The 12,975-nt window shown below is 50.9% G+C and overlaps 6 protein-coding genes across 6 annotated transcripts; 2 read left to right on the forward strand and 4 right to left on the reverse strand.

The window, feature by feature from the left end:
* Positions 1–380: 380 nt before the first annotated feature.
* On the forward strand, positions 381–1,728 carry N7459_009467 (uncharacterized protein; the record flags this gene model as incomplete). The annotated part of the gene is made up of 4 exons (XM_056948635.1): positions 381–627; positions 823–1,024; positions 1,073–1,275; positions 1,331–1,728. 4 exons carry the CDS (start codon positions 381–383, stop codon positions 1,726–1,728), a joined length of 1,050 nt encoding a protein of 349 aa, XP_056795860.1.
* Positions 1,729–2,245: 517 nt separating this feature from the next.
* On the reverse strand, positions 2,246–2,660 carry N7459_009468 (uncharacterized protein; the record flags this gene model as incomplete). The annotated part of the gene is made up of 2 exons (XM_056948636.1): positions 2,246–2,280; positions 2,348–2,660. The coding sequence occupies 2 exons, from the start codon at positions 2,658–2,660 to the stop codon at positions 2,246–2,248; spliced, it is 348 nt and encodes a 115-aa protein (XP_056795861.1).
* A 516-nt stretch (positions 2,661–3,176) lies between these two features.
* On the reverse strand, positions 3,177–7,610 carry N7459_009469 (uncharacterized protein; the record flags this gene model as incomplete). Its single annotated transcript, XM_056948637.1, has 3 exons — positions 3,177–4,877; positions 4,925–6,880; positions 6,936–7,610. 3 exons carry the CDS (start codon positions 7,608–7,610, stop codon positions 3,177–3,179), a joined length of 4,332 nt encoding a protein of 1,443 aa, XP_056795862.1.
* Positions 7,611–8,179: 569 nt separating this feature from the next.
* Positions 8,180–8,740, reverse strand: N7459_009470 (mitochondrial 54S ribosomal protein bL31m; the record flags this gene model as incomplete). Its single annotated transcript, XM_056948638.1, has 1 exon — positions 8,180–8,740. One exon carries the CDS (start codon positions 8,738–8,740, stop codon positions 8,180–8,182), a length of 561 nt encoding a protein of 186 aa, XP_056795863.1.
* A 699-nt stretch (positions 8,741–9,439) lies between these two features.
* On the forward strand, positions 9,440–10,090 carry N7459_009471 (flavin reductase family protein; the record flags this gene model as incomplete). Its single annotated transcript, XM_056948639.1, has 1 exon — positions 9,440–10,090. One exon carries the CDS (start codon positions 9,440–9,442, stop codon positions 10,088–10,090), a length of 651 nt encoding a protein of 216 aa, XP_056795864.1.
* A 799-nt stretch (positions 10,091–10,889) lies between these two features.
* Positions 10,890–12,566, reverse strand: N7459_009472 (phosphotransferase family protein; the record flags this gene model as incomplete). Its single annotated transcript, XM_056948640.1, has 3 exons — positions 10,890–11,644; positions 11,847–12,454; positions 12,517–12,566. The coding sequence occupies 3 exons, from the start codon at positions 12,564–12,566 to the stop codon at positions 10,890–10,892; spliced, it is 1,413 nt and encodes a 470-aa protein (XP_056795865.1).
* Between the last annotated feature and the right edge of the window lie 409 nt (positions 12,567–12,975).

Here is a 12,975-nt window from a genome sequence, read left to right on the forward strand (position 1 = left end):
GCTTCGACCTGCCGAGATCATAGATGGATAATTTAGGCTGAACGTGTGATTCATACTAGAAAAACCATTCCACTACCTTCGGTACGATCAGCGCACTCCGCCCGACTTTGATTTCCGGTTCTATGGATTCTACCGGTGCGTGTAGCTTGGAGTTCTGCGTAATCCCTTGTGGCTGGACAGTCGGCAGGCCGAAACACCTTTTCCTACCGCTGAAGGAGAGACCCGCTAGAGTTGACGGCCTGGTAAGCACGGTTGTTGTTGTTGAATGGCTGGTTATAAACCTGGTTCAATCTCCTGTGAAGGCTATTGTCACCACTTTGCTGTTTGGCTCGCGCTGAACTTCCCGATAGAGATCGTGAGAACCAGTTGCCCGTGATTGGATGACCGCGACAGTGAGATACGCCATCACAGCAGGGACTTTTGGTGCGCAGCATGATAACGAACCCACCAATGCTTGGTGCTTGGCCCCTGGCATACTTATGCAGTCGCTCGCAAGCGCGTTTTACTTCCAGCCCCCATCGGCCCGCCCGTCCCTGAACGGCGTCCTTATTCGGTCGTTGGCCGTCGCTGTGGGTATAGAATGGTTGGAACTAAACCCTGAGATCCCTGGACTTCGCTTGGACTTGAGTATTTATGTTTTTTCAGGGTCCGGTTCTTGTCCATGCATGGTGTCGTTGTTCGACTTCTACCCTCAGGGGCAATTGGCATGTCCAAGCCAGATCTTCCTGAAGACCAACATTGATCACGATGTCGCTCGCGTCTACGACTTTTGTTGCTGCCGACTATCACACTAGCTTTAATTTCAAGGGCTGGTATTTACAGGCAACGCGTTCGTCGACTTCCTCCAGAAGCTAAACGAATCGTCCGCTAAATCTGTTGCAGCACAACCGATTGTCTGCGGATCGACCGAAATCTACTACACAAGCGGTCGATATGCAGGCTGCGTTGATCCATCTAGCTCTTTTCCCATTGCCACGAGCTGCTCCGGTTCAACATTGCTAAGACCGAGTTGGTATATCGTGTGGTATGCATGTCGTTTGTCCCATCCCTTCGAAACCATCTTCTGACGCAGTCGAGAAACTAGTGGTGGCACACTCTCATGCGGGTCTTACACGATCTTTCCCACAGAGGATTCTCACTACACGCAAGGCGTCACCGAATACGCTTGTCTGGCCAACTGGGTCGCGAACACTCTCTATCGCACTCTCCCTGCACGATTCGCTGCCTCCACCGCCACACCTGAGATCACCATCACCGAATCCAATAGTTTCGATAGTAAGAATGTGGAGGCCTGATGCGCAACCCTATATCGATGCTGATATTTTGCTAGCTTTCACAGCCACCCAATCTACCACTACGGGCAGCTCAGTCACAGCCAGTCCGACAGCCACAGGAAGCAGCAGCGCATCCCAACACGCTAGCTCGGGAATCTCTGGTGGCGCAATCGCTGGTATCGTCGTTGGCGGTGTCGCCGGCGTCGGACTCCTCGTCCTTCTTTATATATTCCGAAAGAAGCTCGTGGCTTGCGTTGGACGCAGCAAAGTCCCCTCGGACGGCGGGCCTGCGTGGTCCCCGGCCTATATGACCCCACAGACGCAGTCGATGGCCCAGACCGATTCCACCATGCGAACTTCGGAGATGTGCTCGGAGCAGAATGCGATTCATGAGATAGGCTCGTTACAGGCGGCCTCGCCGACGCAGCCGCAGGCTGTGCATGAGCTCGGCTGAGCAGAGCGAACCCCAGCCTGGAATGCAGGGGGCTTGTGTACCCAGAGATTGGATTTGGGTATTATATTTGACGTGCTCAGTGCTTGGAGAATAGAGTCTATAGCCAGCTAATAGTATCTAATAGTACGTCGATCGTTGAACTGGACCATCGATCCCCAAGAGACTTTCCTGTTGCTGATTCAAATTGTTGGTCCTACTTCAAGCCAATAAACTAGATAGACAGGCCATTAAGCCACAAGAGCCACAAGAATTTCATCTTCACTCGTCCAAGCCACAATTCAATAGCCAGCTCAACCTAGTCAACGCTAATTCAGACGCCACAGTGACCACAAACTAGGTATTGAGAAATAAGCCTCGCACATTCTCAGCAGATAGAACGAGTGGCAACTCCAAAGGCGATCACCAAGTCTCCTTTCAGCATCAACTTTGTCTTCCGCCGACAGCTCACATCCCCGGTAGGTAAGACAGCAGAAACACTCCACTGTACAGTGTCCAAGGCCTTTCTTTCGGTCTGACTTCAAATGGCGCTGGCCGCAGCATCCACAGCCCCGGCTGCAACAACCTGCACGGTCGATACAGTCTTGAACAAGCTTTTTTCGCATCCACCATCGGGACTGACGTCTCAAGAAATCGTAGTTCCATTTCAAAGGCCGCTGAGGAATCATCGACTCGGCTTCATAAAGCTTAAGCTCTTGTCGGCCGCATTGTTGTCGAAGCTCATCCAGCTCCGCGTGAATGCGGACGAGCTCAGTTTCGTCGACCACCTTTTGAAGGGCAGCAGCTCGTTTCTCCAGCATCTCTATTCGCTGGACTGTCGCTCGGAGAGCATAGTCGGCAAAGATAAAACGAACAGCGATACCCCGGTCGAATCTCAGATCGCCATATCGGAGTGTTTCCCTATCATAATCGAACCTCGAATAATGCAATGGCATGGATCGCTGATGTCTGGATCTTTTTCGGGTAGGCGCGAGTATCCTGTGTACTTGATTTGAGGGCAAGAGCTGGAATTATCGCACAGTGTGATGAGGTGTTGACTGAGAAAAAGCCTTTATGAAGAAAGCCGCGCTTGAGAGATGGTGATGTGGTACTCTAGTAGGCCGCCTCCCAAAGTTGCTTAGCTGATTACATCGTCGACCACCCGTGGACGTAAGTATGAGATCCGCATTCTCTATACTTTAGAGATACCTAGTTGGTGGTTACCTCGGTCTAGATAGATCTATCTACATATCTACCTGCACAGGTAGCTAGATGATGAAAGTTATGAGCAACGGTTTGCAACTGTGCAACTGTGCTTCATAAATCACCGCTCCTTATTACGGAGGCAGTGGCAATTAGGCTGCATGAACTCAGTTTATGGTCTAACAGTCGATATTGCCCTTTGAAACTCTCGTTTCATATCATCACTCATATTGCTCTTTCCACCCGCTCTATGACGCACTGGAACCAGGCTACAGCGGAAGTTTGGTAGACGAGAATGTAAGCCTCAGAGTCCGACGCGAGCGGGAGCCAACAACAAGACCGTCGGGCAGGATGATATAGAAGGAGAAATGCAGTGGACGATGCATCAAGGGTAACCAAAGCACGTTATGCCCCTTCCATGTGATCCATTCGCCCGTCTCATCCAGCTCGTATCCATGGCCCCGGTGCCCAGATACTTCCAGAGTATCAGGCAATCGTGAGGACCCCGGAGCCCAGCCCTCAAAGGGGCCATGGTCGCCCTGCACCATGCCAGTAAACCGGCCCTCACTCAGTGGAACAAACGGTTTGCCATTAGCGGACAAGGCATGACCCTTGGGCACGCGATCCCACTTCAGAATATCAACACATTCACCGTCGCGCCAGTCCCAGATCTTCATCGTCCCGAAGTGGAAGGACGCAAGTCTCCTTCCATCAGTGGAGAAGGCAATCGACTGAATACGCCAGGAGCCAGTCTTCAAGGTTTTGAGACAGACGCCATCCGAGCCCCATATCTTGACGGTGCCATCGTTGGCGGCAGATGCGGTAAGACCATTGGGGCATGCACACATCGCAAATGTGAACCATCGGTGCCTCTCGAGGGTTTCGACCGAGGGCTTGTTAGAGTCCCAAATCTTGACACTTCCATCCCGCGAGCCCGATACGAGCCAGCCGTTCGAAGTGAAAAGTAGAGAGTCGGTCCAGTCAACGTGGCCCTTGAGACTGGTCAGGCACTCACCAGTCTCGGGCTTCCAGACTTCAATTCCCCCATCTTCTAGACCGAATGCGATCTGGCCGTTGGGTCCCCAAGCCGCTGACCGGACGAACCCTGGAGCTTTGTATATCTTCAAAATTCGACCGTTTGCAGAATCCCAGATTCGAGTCGACTGATCAGTAGCTACTGACGCAATATTTCCCTCGGGCGTGAAGACGACGGAGATAACTTTGCCTGTGTGGCCCAGTATCCTCTTGAGACATTCGCCGCTGTGAGCATCCCAAATTGCAACAATGCCACTCTCGGATCCGGTGGCGATGCGTTTGCCATCGTGTGAGAAGACTGCTTTCACAATAGCGTCTGTCTGATGGACCAAGATGGACTGGGAATTTCCGCTTTCAGTGTCCCAGATCTTCATTGTTCGGTCGCTGGAGCTCGAAGCGAGTCTGCCATTGAGTGAGAAGACAACTGTGTTAACAACTCCCCGGTGCCCCTGGAGCGTCTTGAAGCACTCCCCCTTCTGGACGTTCCAGATTTTGATAGCCCCATCTAGGGAGCCGGATGCCAGAAGGCTCCCGTCTTGTGAGAAAGCAACCGAGACAATGTTGCTGGTATGACCAGTAAGAGTGTGCAGGCACGAGCCACTGCTAGACTCCCAGACTTTCAAAGTCCTATCATTGCCAGCCGAGGCTAGAAGAGCACCGTCTGGTGAAGCGGCAATGGAGAATATGGATGTCTGACCGCCGTAAAGAGTCTGAAGACAAGCATCCCACTCTGGTTCCACAAGTGGCTTGGTAGTTATCCATTCTGGCTCTTGGTCCTTGAACAGGTCTCGAGTCAGACAGTTCCTTGGGGCGAAGATGAGTGCTGACGCATAGACTTGCAGGGGGAAACTTTCGATGACGAAACGGTTCGACAATGCAAATCGATGAAAGTCTTCCATCAACGGGAGCAGAGATGACCGAGGTAGGATTCTCTGCTATAGTCAGCATGAAGGATGTATGAACGCGGGCTACGCTGACTGACCGCAAGTAGCTCGGTGAGCTTGACCATAGCAAATATAGCAGCGGGAAATCTTCTCATGAGACTGAGTGCCTCGAGCCAATGGAGGAAATGGCCTCTCCAAAAGTGATCGACCTTGGGATCTTCGAGGAGGCTGGTGTCTGTACCAATTGTCTCTATATGGCACAGATGATCAACCCAATGACAGCAAGAATACCGGAGAGATTCAAGCGGATCGGGGTTTGGGATTTGGACATGATTAATGTCAAATCCAGGATCGTGCAAGGCAAATATGTCTCGATCCAAATGCGTGAATAGCTCAAGCGATCGAAACACGATGACTCGGTGCCCTGCACCATGTCCTTGGGGAAAGGTATCAGATAGAAGCGAAGAGCTTTGGTCTTGGACGAGATAGTCTTTTGCGGACTGATGAACAAAGTACACAATATCATCACCTTGAAGACCCAGTAGCCCGCAGTGTCTTACGCTCTCGTCATGAGCATTCAGATCAGATAGACTGGCGAGTGCCACCAGTTCAGATAGGTGAAGTGGCCGATATGCATTGACCATGATCAACAGCACTGCTTTGCATTCTTCAGCGTCGTCCAAAGATATCATTTCGGTTATGAAATGAGCGTAGAGGCCATTCAAATACCTAGGCATTTGTTGTACTTTCTCGAGGGCCTTGTCGGGTCCGCACTTCATGAGTTCCCTGACCACCAGGGCTACCCATAAGAAAGTTCCGTCTGATTTGTGTCGAAGCTCGGTTTGGATATCCTGCAGTATTTTCTGCAGCTCTTCATTTTTGCGAGGATTTCCTTTGTTTCGCCGGAGTTTCTGGTCATATCGTTTCCCAACCTCGGTCATTTTGTACCGGATATAGGCGTTGACTGCGTCAGACACGGAAGCAGTATTCGATTCGAGTGACAGCTGTAAGCCTGCTTCATCCTCCAGAGCTTCCAATATGTCAGGTTCGTTCCGGCTAGAAAGTATCCATTTGACTTTGCTGTTCTCGGAAGTCTCGTTCACTAGGTCAAGAAGTTGCAACAGCCCAGGTTGTTCCCTTTGGCACTCATCAAGGCCATCGACCACAAGATAGATCCTACCGAGGGCGTCGTCCTGAAGTATTGCTCGAAATATTGCTGCCAGGTTATAAAAGGCCATGCGATCCTCGAAAAGTGCTGGCCCTAGGTCTTTGAAGGGAGCCAGGTGGCGTAGGAGCGACTTGTCCTGACGGAGCAGCATCCAGATCAATCCCCTCAATACTGCAGTAGCTGTGTTCAAGTTACTATCGCCTCCCTTGCAGAAGAAGTACGACAAATGAGACCTGAAGTGGGTATTGAGCTGAGCCGTGAGCTCGTTCACAATGCCGATAAGAAGCATCGTCTTCCCTTTCCCAGCATCGCCTCTCAACCAAAACAGACTGTGCTCGTTGCTCTCGTCCCAAGCGATAAATTCTTGCCATTCCGACGTGCCGAGGACCCATTGCCATGATTCAGCTAGCAGCTTGTCTGTTTGGGCTTGGATATTCTCAATCTCTCTCGTCATGTCAGCGACAAAGCACTTTTGCATGATCTTGTTTTCTTCCTTGGACATGTGTATATCGACAAGGAGTCCGAGGAAAATGTTGTTCTGTCTGTCGCCTAGCTCACTGGCAGCTGTTCGCACAGACTCCTCTGCCTTGGTCACTCTGTCGAGGTTTCCACTCCAGTCATCAAGTTTTGCCAAGCCTCTCAAGAAGACTAATGCCTGGTTGCGATAGTGCGTGCAGATGCTTTTGATGATATACTTGAGCAACACCTTGTACAGGTCGAGGACGCGCTCAGCCAGCAGTCCCCGTAACTCTGTGAAATGTTCGTCCTCTCTCGAGGCTTCCTTGTACAGAAGCTTTGAAAGACTTGAATACCATTTCATCTTGCATGTAACAGTCACAATGCCGTCCCTGTTGGAGCTCATTTGATCAATTGGGTTTTGGAAGACCTCCAGACGAATCAGTATAAGAATCGAGCACCGAGAATAGACGCAATTCGCTTACCTCAAGGGCGACACAGACACTGGTCCAGGCCACAGCAGCTACTGGCACTGAAGAAAGGCCACTGGTGATGGCTGACTTGACGGACATGACAACACTGATGGCAGTGCCAATGCCTTGTTCGACTTTACTGAGCCTGGCTGTCTTTTCTAGCCCGGTTTCCAGAAGCTTGTCCATCTGGGATCGCCGCTCAACCTGAGATTCTTGAATCACATTCTCACTTGGGCTTTCGGAGCCGCCCAGCTCGTGGGACAGAACTGTTTCGTAGCTTGCCACCAGTTTCGGCTCTTCTTTCTTGATTTCATCATAGGCTTGATCCCATAGAAGTTCTGGTGGAATGTCAATCGCCCGTACTTTTTTGGCTGGGGGCGCTTCCTGAGTGGGAGCATCTGCACTTCCTACGGCAGGCTGCGACGTGGAATTTGAAAGGTCTATCGGACCTTGAGTAGGAGGTTCAATCGAGCTGTCGGGCTGCGATGGTCTCTCGGAGGAACCAGATGTCGCTTGTCCGGGCCGTGAATTCGCGTCGTTGACTATACTCTGCGAGCCAGATGTATTCGAGCTGGAGGGTATTCTCTGAGGACTAGATGGTTGGTTGCCGTCCCCGTCCGCTATTTTGGGTTTTGATCGTCGAAAATGAAGCTTTTCCCTGAGAGACCATGACTCCTTTCCGGGCATATTGCCTTGGATGTTTGAGAAGGCAGAGATGGAAGCACGACGTGCACCAGAGGGAGAGCCAACACTTGGGGGCCAGGAAGGCGGGGACTCAGCCCCGAGTGCTTGCAGTAGCGTCAGGCATGAGAAATCCCCCGTGCTCAGCCGCCGCGAGGATCGAGAGTCATTGGTCGTTGGGTGCCCCTGTCAGGTTTCAGCGTAAGATCGCAGGTGGAGGCAGCGTGCGAGACAAGAAGAGTTCCCGATGGGGATGGCGCGGCCGTATAGATTGGCCTGGCGTCTCGAGCACCATCGACAACCCGCTGGTACTTCGGAATTCCACCACTAATACTGGTAAATAGTTCTTGTCAATATAGGTAGTTGAACGGGCTCGATTGCGAGGGCGGAAACCAAACGTGATGAAAGTAATGTCATCTGGTAAAATCCGCGGGAATACATATGCAGTATATTGTACAAGATAGATGACACAGAATCAAAAATCCAACTCCGAACCCATTGCCAGTAAGAATCGCACACCTGCTTACTTCCCTCCTATCGTTCCATACACCTCCGATTTCAGGGCCAACACTGGCTTATTTCTTCTTCTTCTCGGAGGGCTGCGGCTCCTCCTGACCGAACGAGCTGATCAGATCCAACAGATTATCCTCTTCTTCCTGCTCAGCCGCTGCTTGGGCCTTGGCAGCCTCCTCTCGAGCCTTCTTAGTAGCAGCGTCCTCGGCGCTGGCACCAGGGCTAGCGGCGCCAGTCTCCGCAACGGGGGTGTTCGCATCCCAGCTGCGACCGAAGCGGGCACGGAAAGCGGCCAGTCGACCGGCCTCGTCATCTTCAACATTCATCAATTTGCTACTGGACGGATTCCAGAGAAGCGAGTTGCGGGTGTCACGCGTAGAACGGTAGACTGGGGCAGGAGAAGTGGTGCGGTGGGTGAAGGCGCTGCCGTCGGAGAGAGTGATGAGCTGGGTGAAGGTGTAGGGCCGCTTTGGGCGACGAAGTAGGGTGGCATGGCGGCATTGCGAGCAGATGAAGGTTGTGGCATTGCTTTGTGAGGCGGCTAGTCGGCTCGAAGGAAGGATGGTGCTTGTTGAGCTGGGTAATGTGGCCGCCGTGCGGCGGAGAGAGGTGTGCAGTGACATTGTGGATGGAGGACGCGTTGAGCTGCGCAGACAATTGCGGTGTGCTTGAATAGACCCAAGCCCTGGGGTCTTGTCGAGCGGGTTTCAGTGAGATCAGGGAGGCGAAGGGCAGAGTTGCGTTGATGCTATACAACTTCCGCTGCGAACGCAGAGAAATTATCGCGGGTTATGTAAGCAGCCCGGGATTTTCGCGGACGGGACTCTCTTCGCCGCGCAGTTTCGCGCCAGCTCTTACTGTTGGAGTTTTCGGCGTGATCAGGAAGCGACGAGTAGTAATCTATGCTCGAAATTCCCTGTTTCAGCTTTTCAGGGCCTGTTAAGAGTTCGAGCTTGTCTAGACTGACATAATGAAGCTATCCTTCCCGCGGGCTGCGGCCCGGAGAGGTTTCGGAGGTAAGTTGAGCAGCTTGTTTGGCAGAGAAACCTCGCTGATTGAAGCCTCTTGGGCATTCAGAGTTATATTACCTAGGGCCGTCTCTTACTTGCTCTTCGCTATCCCATTTCCATAACCGAGCGCTACCTCTGCCATACCAACCTCGAAACTCCGAACGACATAACAGCAGTGCTGTTTCTCTAAAGCATGAATCCTCAATAAGAAGCCAGAGTTCCTCTGGTAATACAACAAATGAGACACAAGGTGCAACAAAAATCTCAAAACCATCCCCTGTCTCTTCAATATCCGAAGATGTCCGCCTTCTCATGCGCCGAGTACCCTACCCAGTCGCCATTATCACAGCAACCGATCCATCCGGTCCCTCAGATACAACTTCTTTTCGTGGCATGACCGTCTCCTCTTTCAATACTGTCACTCTTATCCCACACCCGGTGATCTCGTTCAATGTGCGCCGACCGTCCGAGACGTTAAACGCGCTGCTCGCGTCAGGCCGATTCCTGGTTCACCTACTAGCCCCGGGATCTGCAACTGCAACTCTGGCCAGGGACTTCTCCAAGGGTAACTTGACCCTTGCAGCCATGCTGAGTGGTCATGGCGACTTTGAATTTGGGGTGTTGGATAGCCCTTCCCAACCACATGCCCCGAGCAGTGCAAGCCAAAGACCTCTTCCGATTTTGCGACGGAAACACAAGAACGCTTCAGATCACCACCAGGAGGGATGTGAAGGGGGGAATATCGATTTCCCCGTCATCTTTGAATGTACCCTCCACCCGCAGAAGATCGATGTGCAGGACCACTCGATTGTACTAGGCACGGTTGTTCGAGCGATCCAAGGCCCGAATACCGGCACTGCCGACAGAGACTATGCCAAGGAAGATTCCAACGAGCATTCGCCGGACCTGTTATGTCTGACCTATGCCAATACTAAGTTCTGGAAGATGGGGACTGAGGTCTAGAAAGTCGCAGTCCTCATTCGTCAGAGCATGTCGAAGAAATAACATCTGAAAGAGGATGCCGCGATCCTCGGGATAGATTCGTGGCGCTGTATATAACATGTACCATTTATGTCAGTCTGTCTAGCTTCGTAGATATAAAAATACATGCCAAAGCCAGAATTAGACAATTAGTTTGTGCCGTGAATACATACAAAAATGTCTAGCTTCTAAGGTAACATGGGTGGAGTGAAAATGTGGCATATAGATCTTACACGGTCCTTTGCTCTTGCATGTAGGCTTTTTGGCTTAGAGGATACTCCAGCAAAAATAGATATCAAAGATCGATAATATATCAAAGATCGGGTTGCTTCACGTAAACAGCAAGAGGTGGCTTATATATATATATACTTTTTTTGCGATATATATTTAAATTGCTCAATAAATCAAGCATATTGTTGTCTCTGATTAATACAGACGTTGTTTTACCGCTCACGATCGCTGAAAAGTCAGTCCATATTTCAATATATCAGTATATCAATGAAAGTCGATGGTCAATATCCAGCCAAGTTCTTCATTCCAAAAAACATTGTCATGCCGCAAATATTCGTGGATGATTTGCAAGACTTCTCTTGGTTTGATCTGCAAACTTTATATTGGATCCCTGAATGATCCGTTGTCTAGGCTTTCCACTCGCGCTTTGAATTGTTGACAAGGCTGAGTTGGATCTGCTGGGACGAAATTCTTGTACTCTTGATGCCCGAAATTGGTTGTTGACTACCACACCTTAGTTGTAGCAGCCTAGTGATAAAAAACAATCGCGCTAGTCATCCTCGTTGTGGTCGTCAAATGGCCAGTGACGGTCCGTCATTTCGCGTTCATACTCGGTGTCAAGAGAGGCAAGGCCATCGACTTTCATCTGACGAGCACGGGAACAGGCAGCTTCATATTCGTCCGGAGGGATCCAACCGTCCACACCGATGCCGATGACGTTGCGGATCTGTTTGAGGTGGAGATCAACTTCTTCCTGCATGCTTTGTTGGCGCATGATGGAATCAGCCTCGGCCGAAGGAAATGATATCGGACATGGGTCGGTCGCGTATTCGTGCCAGAGTTTGGTAATGAGCACAAGGTCAGCCTGGAGAGGGATGTTATTTCCCTCCCAAGGCTCTCCAGCATGGTTAAAGACACGGCGGGTAAGCATGTTCGTAGGCTGATCTATGGCGCGGAAATGAGGTGCATTGAAACGCTGCGTAAAGGCCAGATAGAAAAAGTGTGTATGGCGACGTCGAAAGACATCAAGAGCGCCAGCCTTGCTCTCGTCATCTATGCCGCTTAGATCTGTTTGTGGAGGCGGTCGAAAGACAAGTGATTCAGGGTCATCGTAGTTCTGGAAAAATTTAGGGATCCCAGCAGCGAGAAAGAGCGGCAACGCAGATGCATGTTGCCAGTCAATCAATCCTACAATGTCGAGATCATCCGAGACAAAAATGTTGTTCGGCTGGAGATCTGGATGGCGAAGAAGAGGGCGCAACAATTCTTTCGATGGAAGCAGCTCAGGAGCAATTTTCAGGTACGCTTCCAGCGAGCGGATATGGTCATTGGGGAGGGACAATCGGTATTCCATATTCTCGCGATATGCACGTTGAAATGGGAATCGCGGCCGGCCATGTGTACGCAGCCAGTACAGTTCTTTCAAGGCGGGATTACGGAGACATCGATCGCGTTTACACCTGACACATGGTGAGGAGTGAGGCAAGCGAATGTGTGAGGCACTTACAAGGACCGCGATCAATACGGAGCGTGGCACGCTCACGAAACCACCATTCGAGAGCTGCGCTGGGACCAATACAGAAATCCGAGTCCGGGATAGCAATTCGTGACGAGTCGGAAGGCAGATCTCTGGCATAGTATATGCTTCCGCTTGCTGGAAGCTCAATAGTATGCAGTTTTGCCTCCAGCTGCACAAGCTGCCGAAGCAGTTTGAGGCGTTGTTTGTCTGACAGATCGAACCAACGAGCACCGAGTGGTTTCCCTGGCACCTTTTCCATGATAATGTACTCGGAACCAACAGGATTTCCAGCATCTGTTGAGTATGCATACACACGGGGCACAGGAAGACCATGAGAACGGAGAAGAGTCAAGGTCGCTACCTCGCTAGCAACGGCCAATCGTCTTGGTTCAGTTGCGGGATATGGCAACCGGGCAAGAATTTGAGTATCGTCGAGCATGGTGATTTGTAGAACACGGTTGAAGCCTCCTTCGGCAAGCTTTGACAGACTCTTGATATCAGTACCGCGTCTTTCCAGCGACACAGCCGCGGCGTCTTTCAACGCATCGATGTTGAACTCCCCATGACGTTCAGTCAGGCGTGTTTTTTCGTTGTATCTACATGAGTAAGCTATTACGGTCGCACCTGGGCAATGTAGGGGGGGTGCTGGGTAACTCACATCCATCGACCAGATGTATACTCGAAAAGTTCACGATTGTTATCCATCATTGAAGTATTAAGGGAGGCAAAGGTTGAATAAGGCATAGCACAGCTACTAGTTGAAAGAGATAGATTGATGGCAAATGGACGCCACGTCCATCGTGCCACCTTCGTAGTTACCATCGCGAAGATGGTCGGTCAAAGAAAGAGTGGGAATCTACCTAGGGAGCCAACCTTCCAACCTTCCAAGGTTGGAATGAAGATAACCGCTTAGTCACCAGTTCAATTGCCAGCCCTGGAGGTGCGCAATTGAACCGGTGATATATAAATACCGCCCTTAACTCGATGTCAAAGGATCACCGTCTCCGATTTTTAGGCATAGTTCCAGGATGGTCTAATGAGTGTCCATTGCGTATTGGATGAGTCTTCATGATGGGATATGCTCATTTGAAGAAGCAATGTTACACACCTTGGGCCT

Source organism: Penicillium hispanicum, assembly GCF_028827665.1.
Source record: "Penicillium hispanicum strain IBT 35686 chromosome Unknown utg000008l_segment0_segment0, whole genome shotgun sequence".
NCBI classification, from domain to species: Eukaryota; Fungi; Ascomycota; class Eurotiomycetes; order Eurotiales; family Aspergillaceae; genus Penicillium; species Penicillium hispanicum.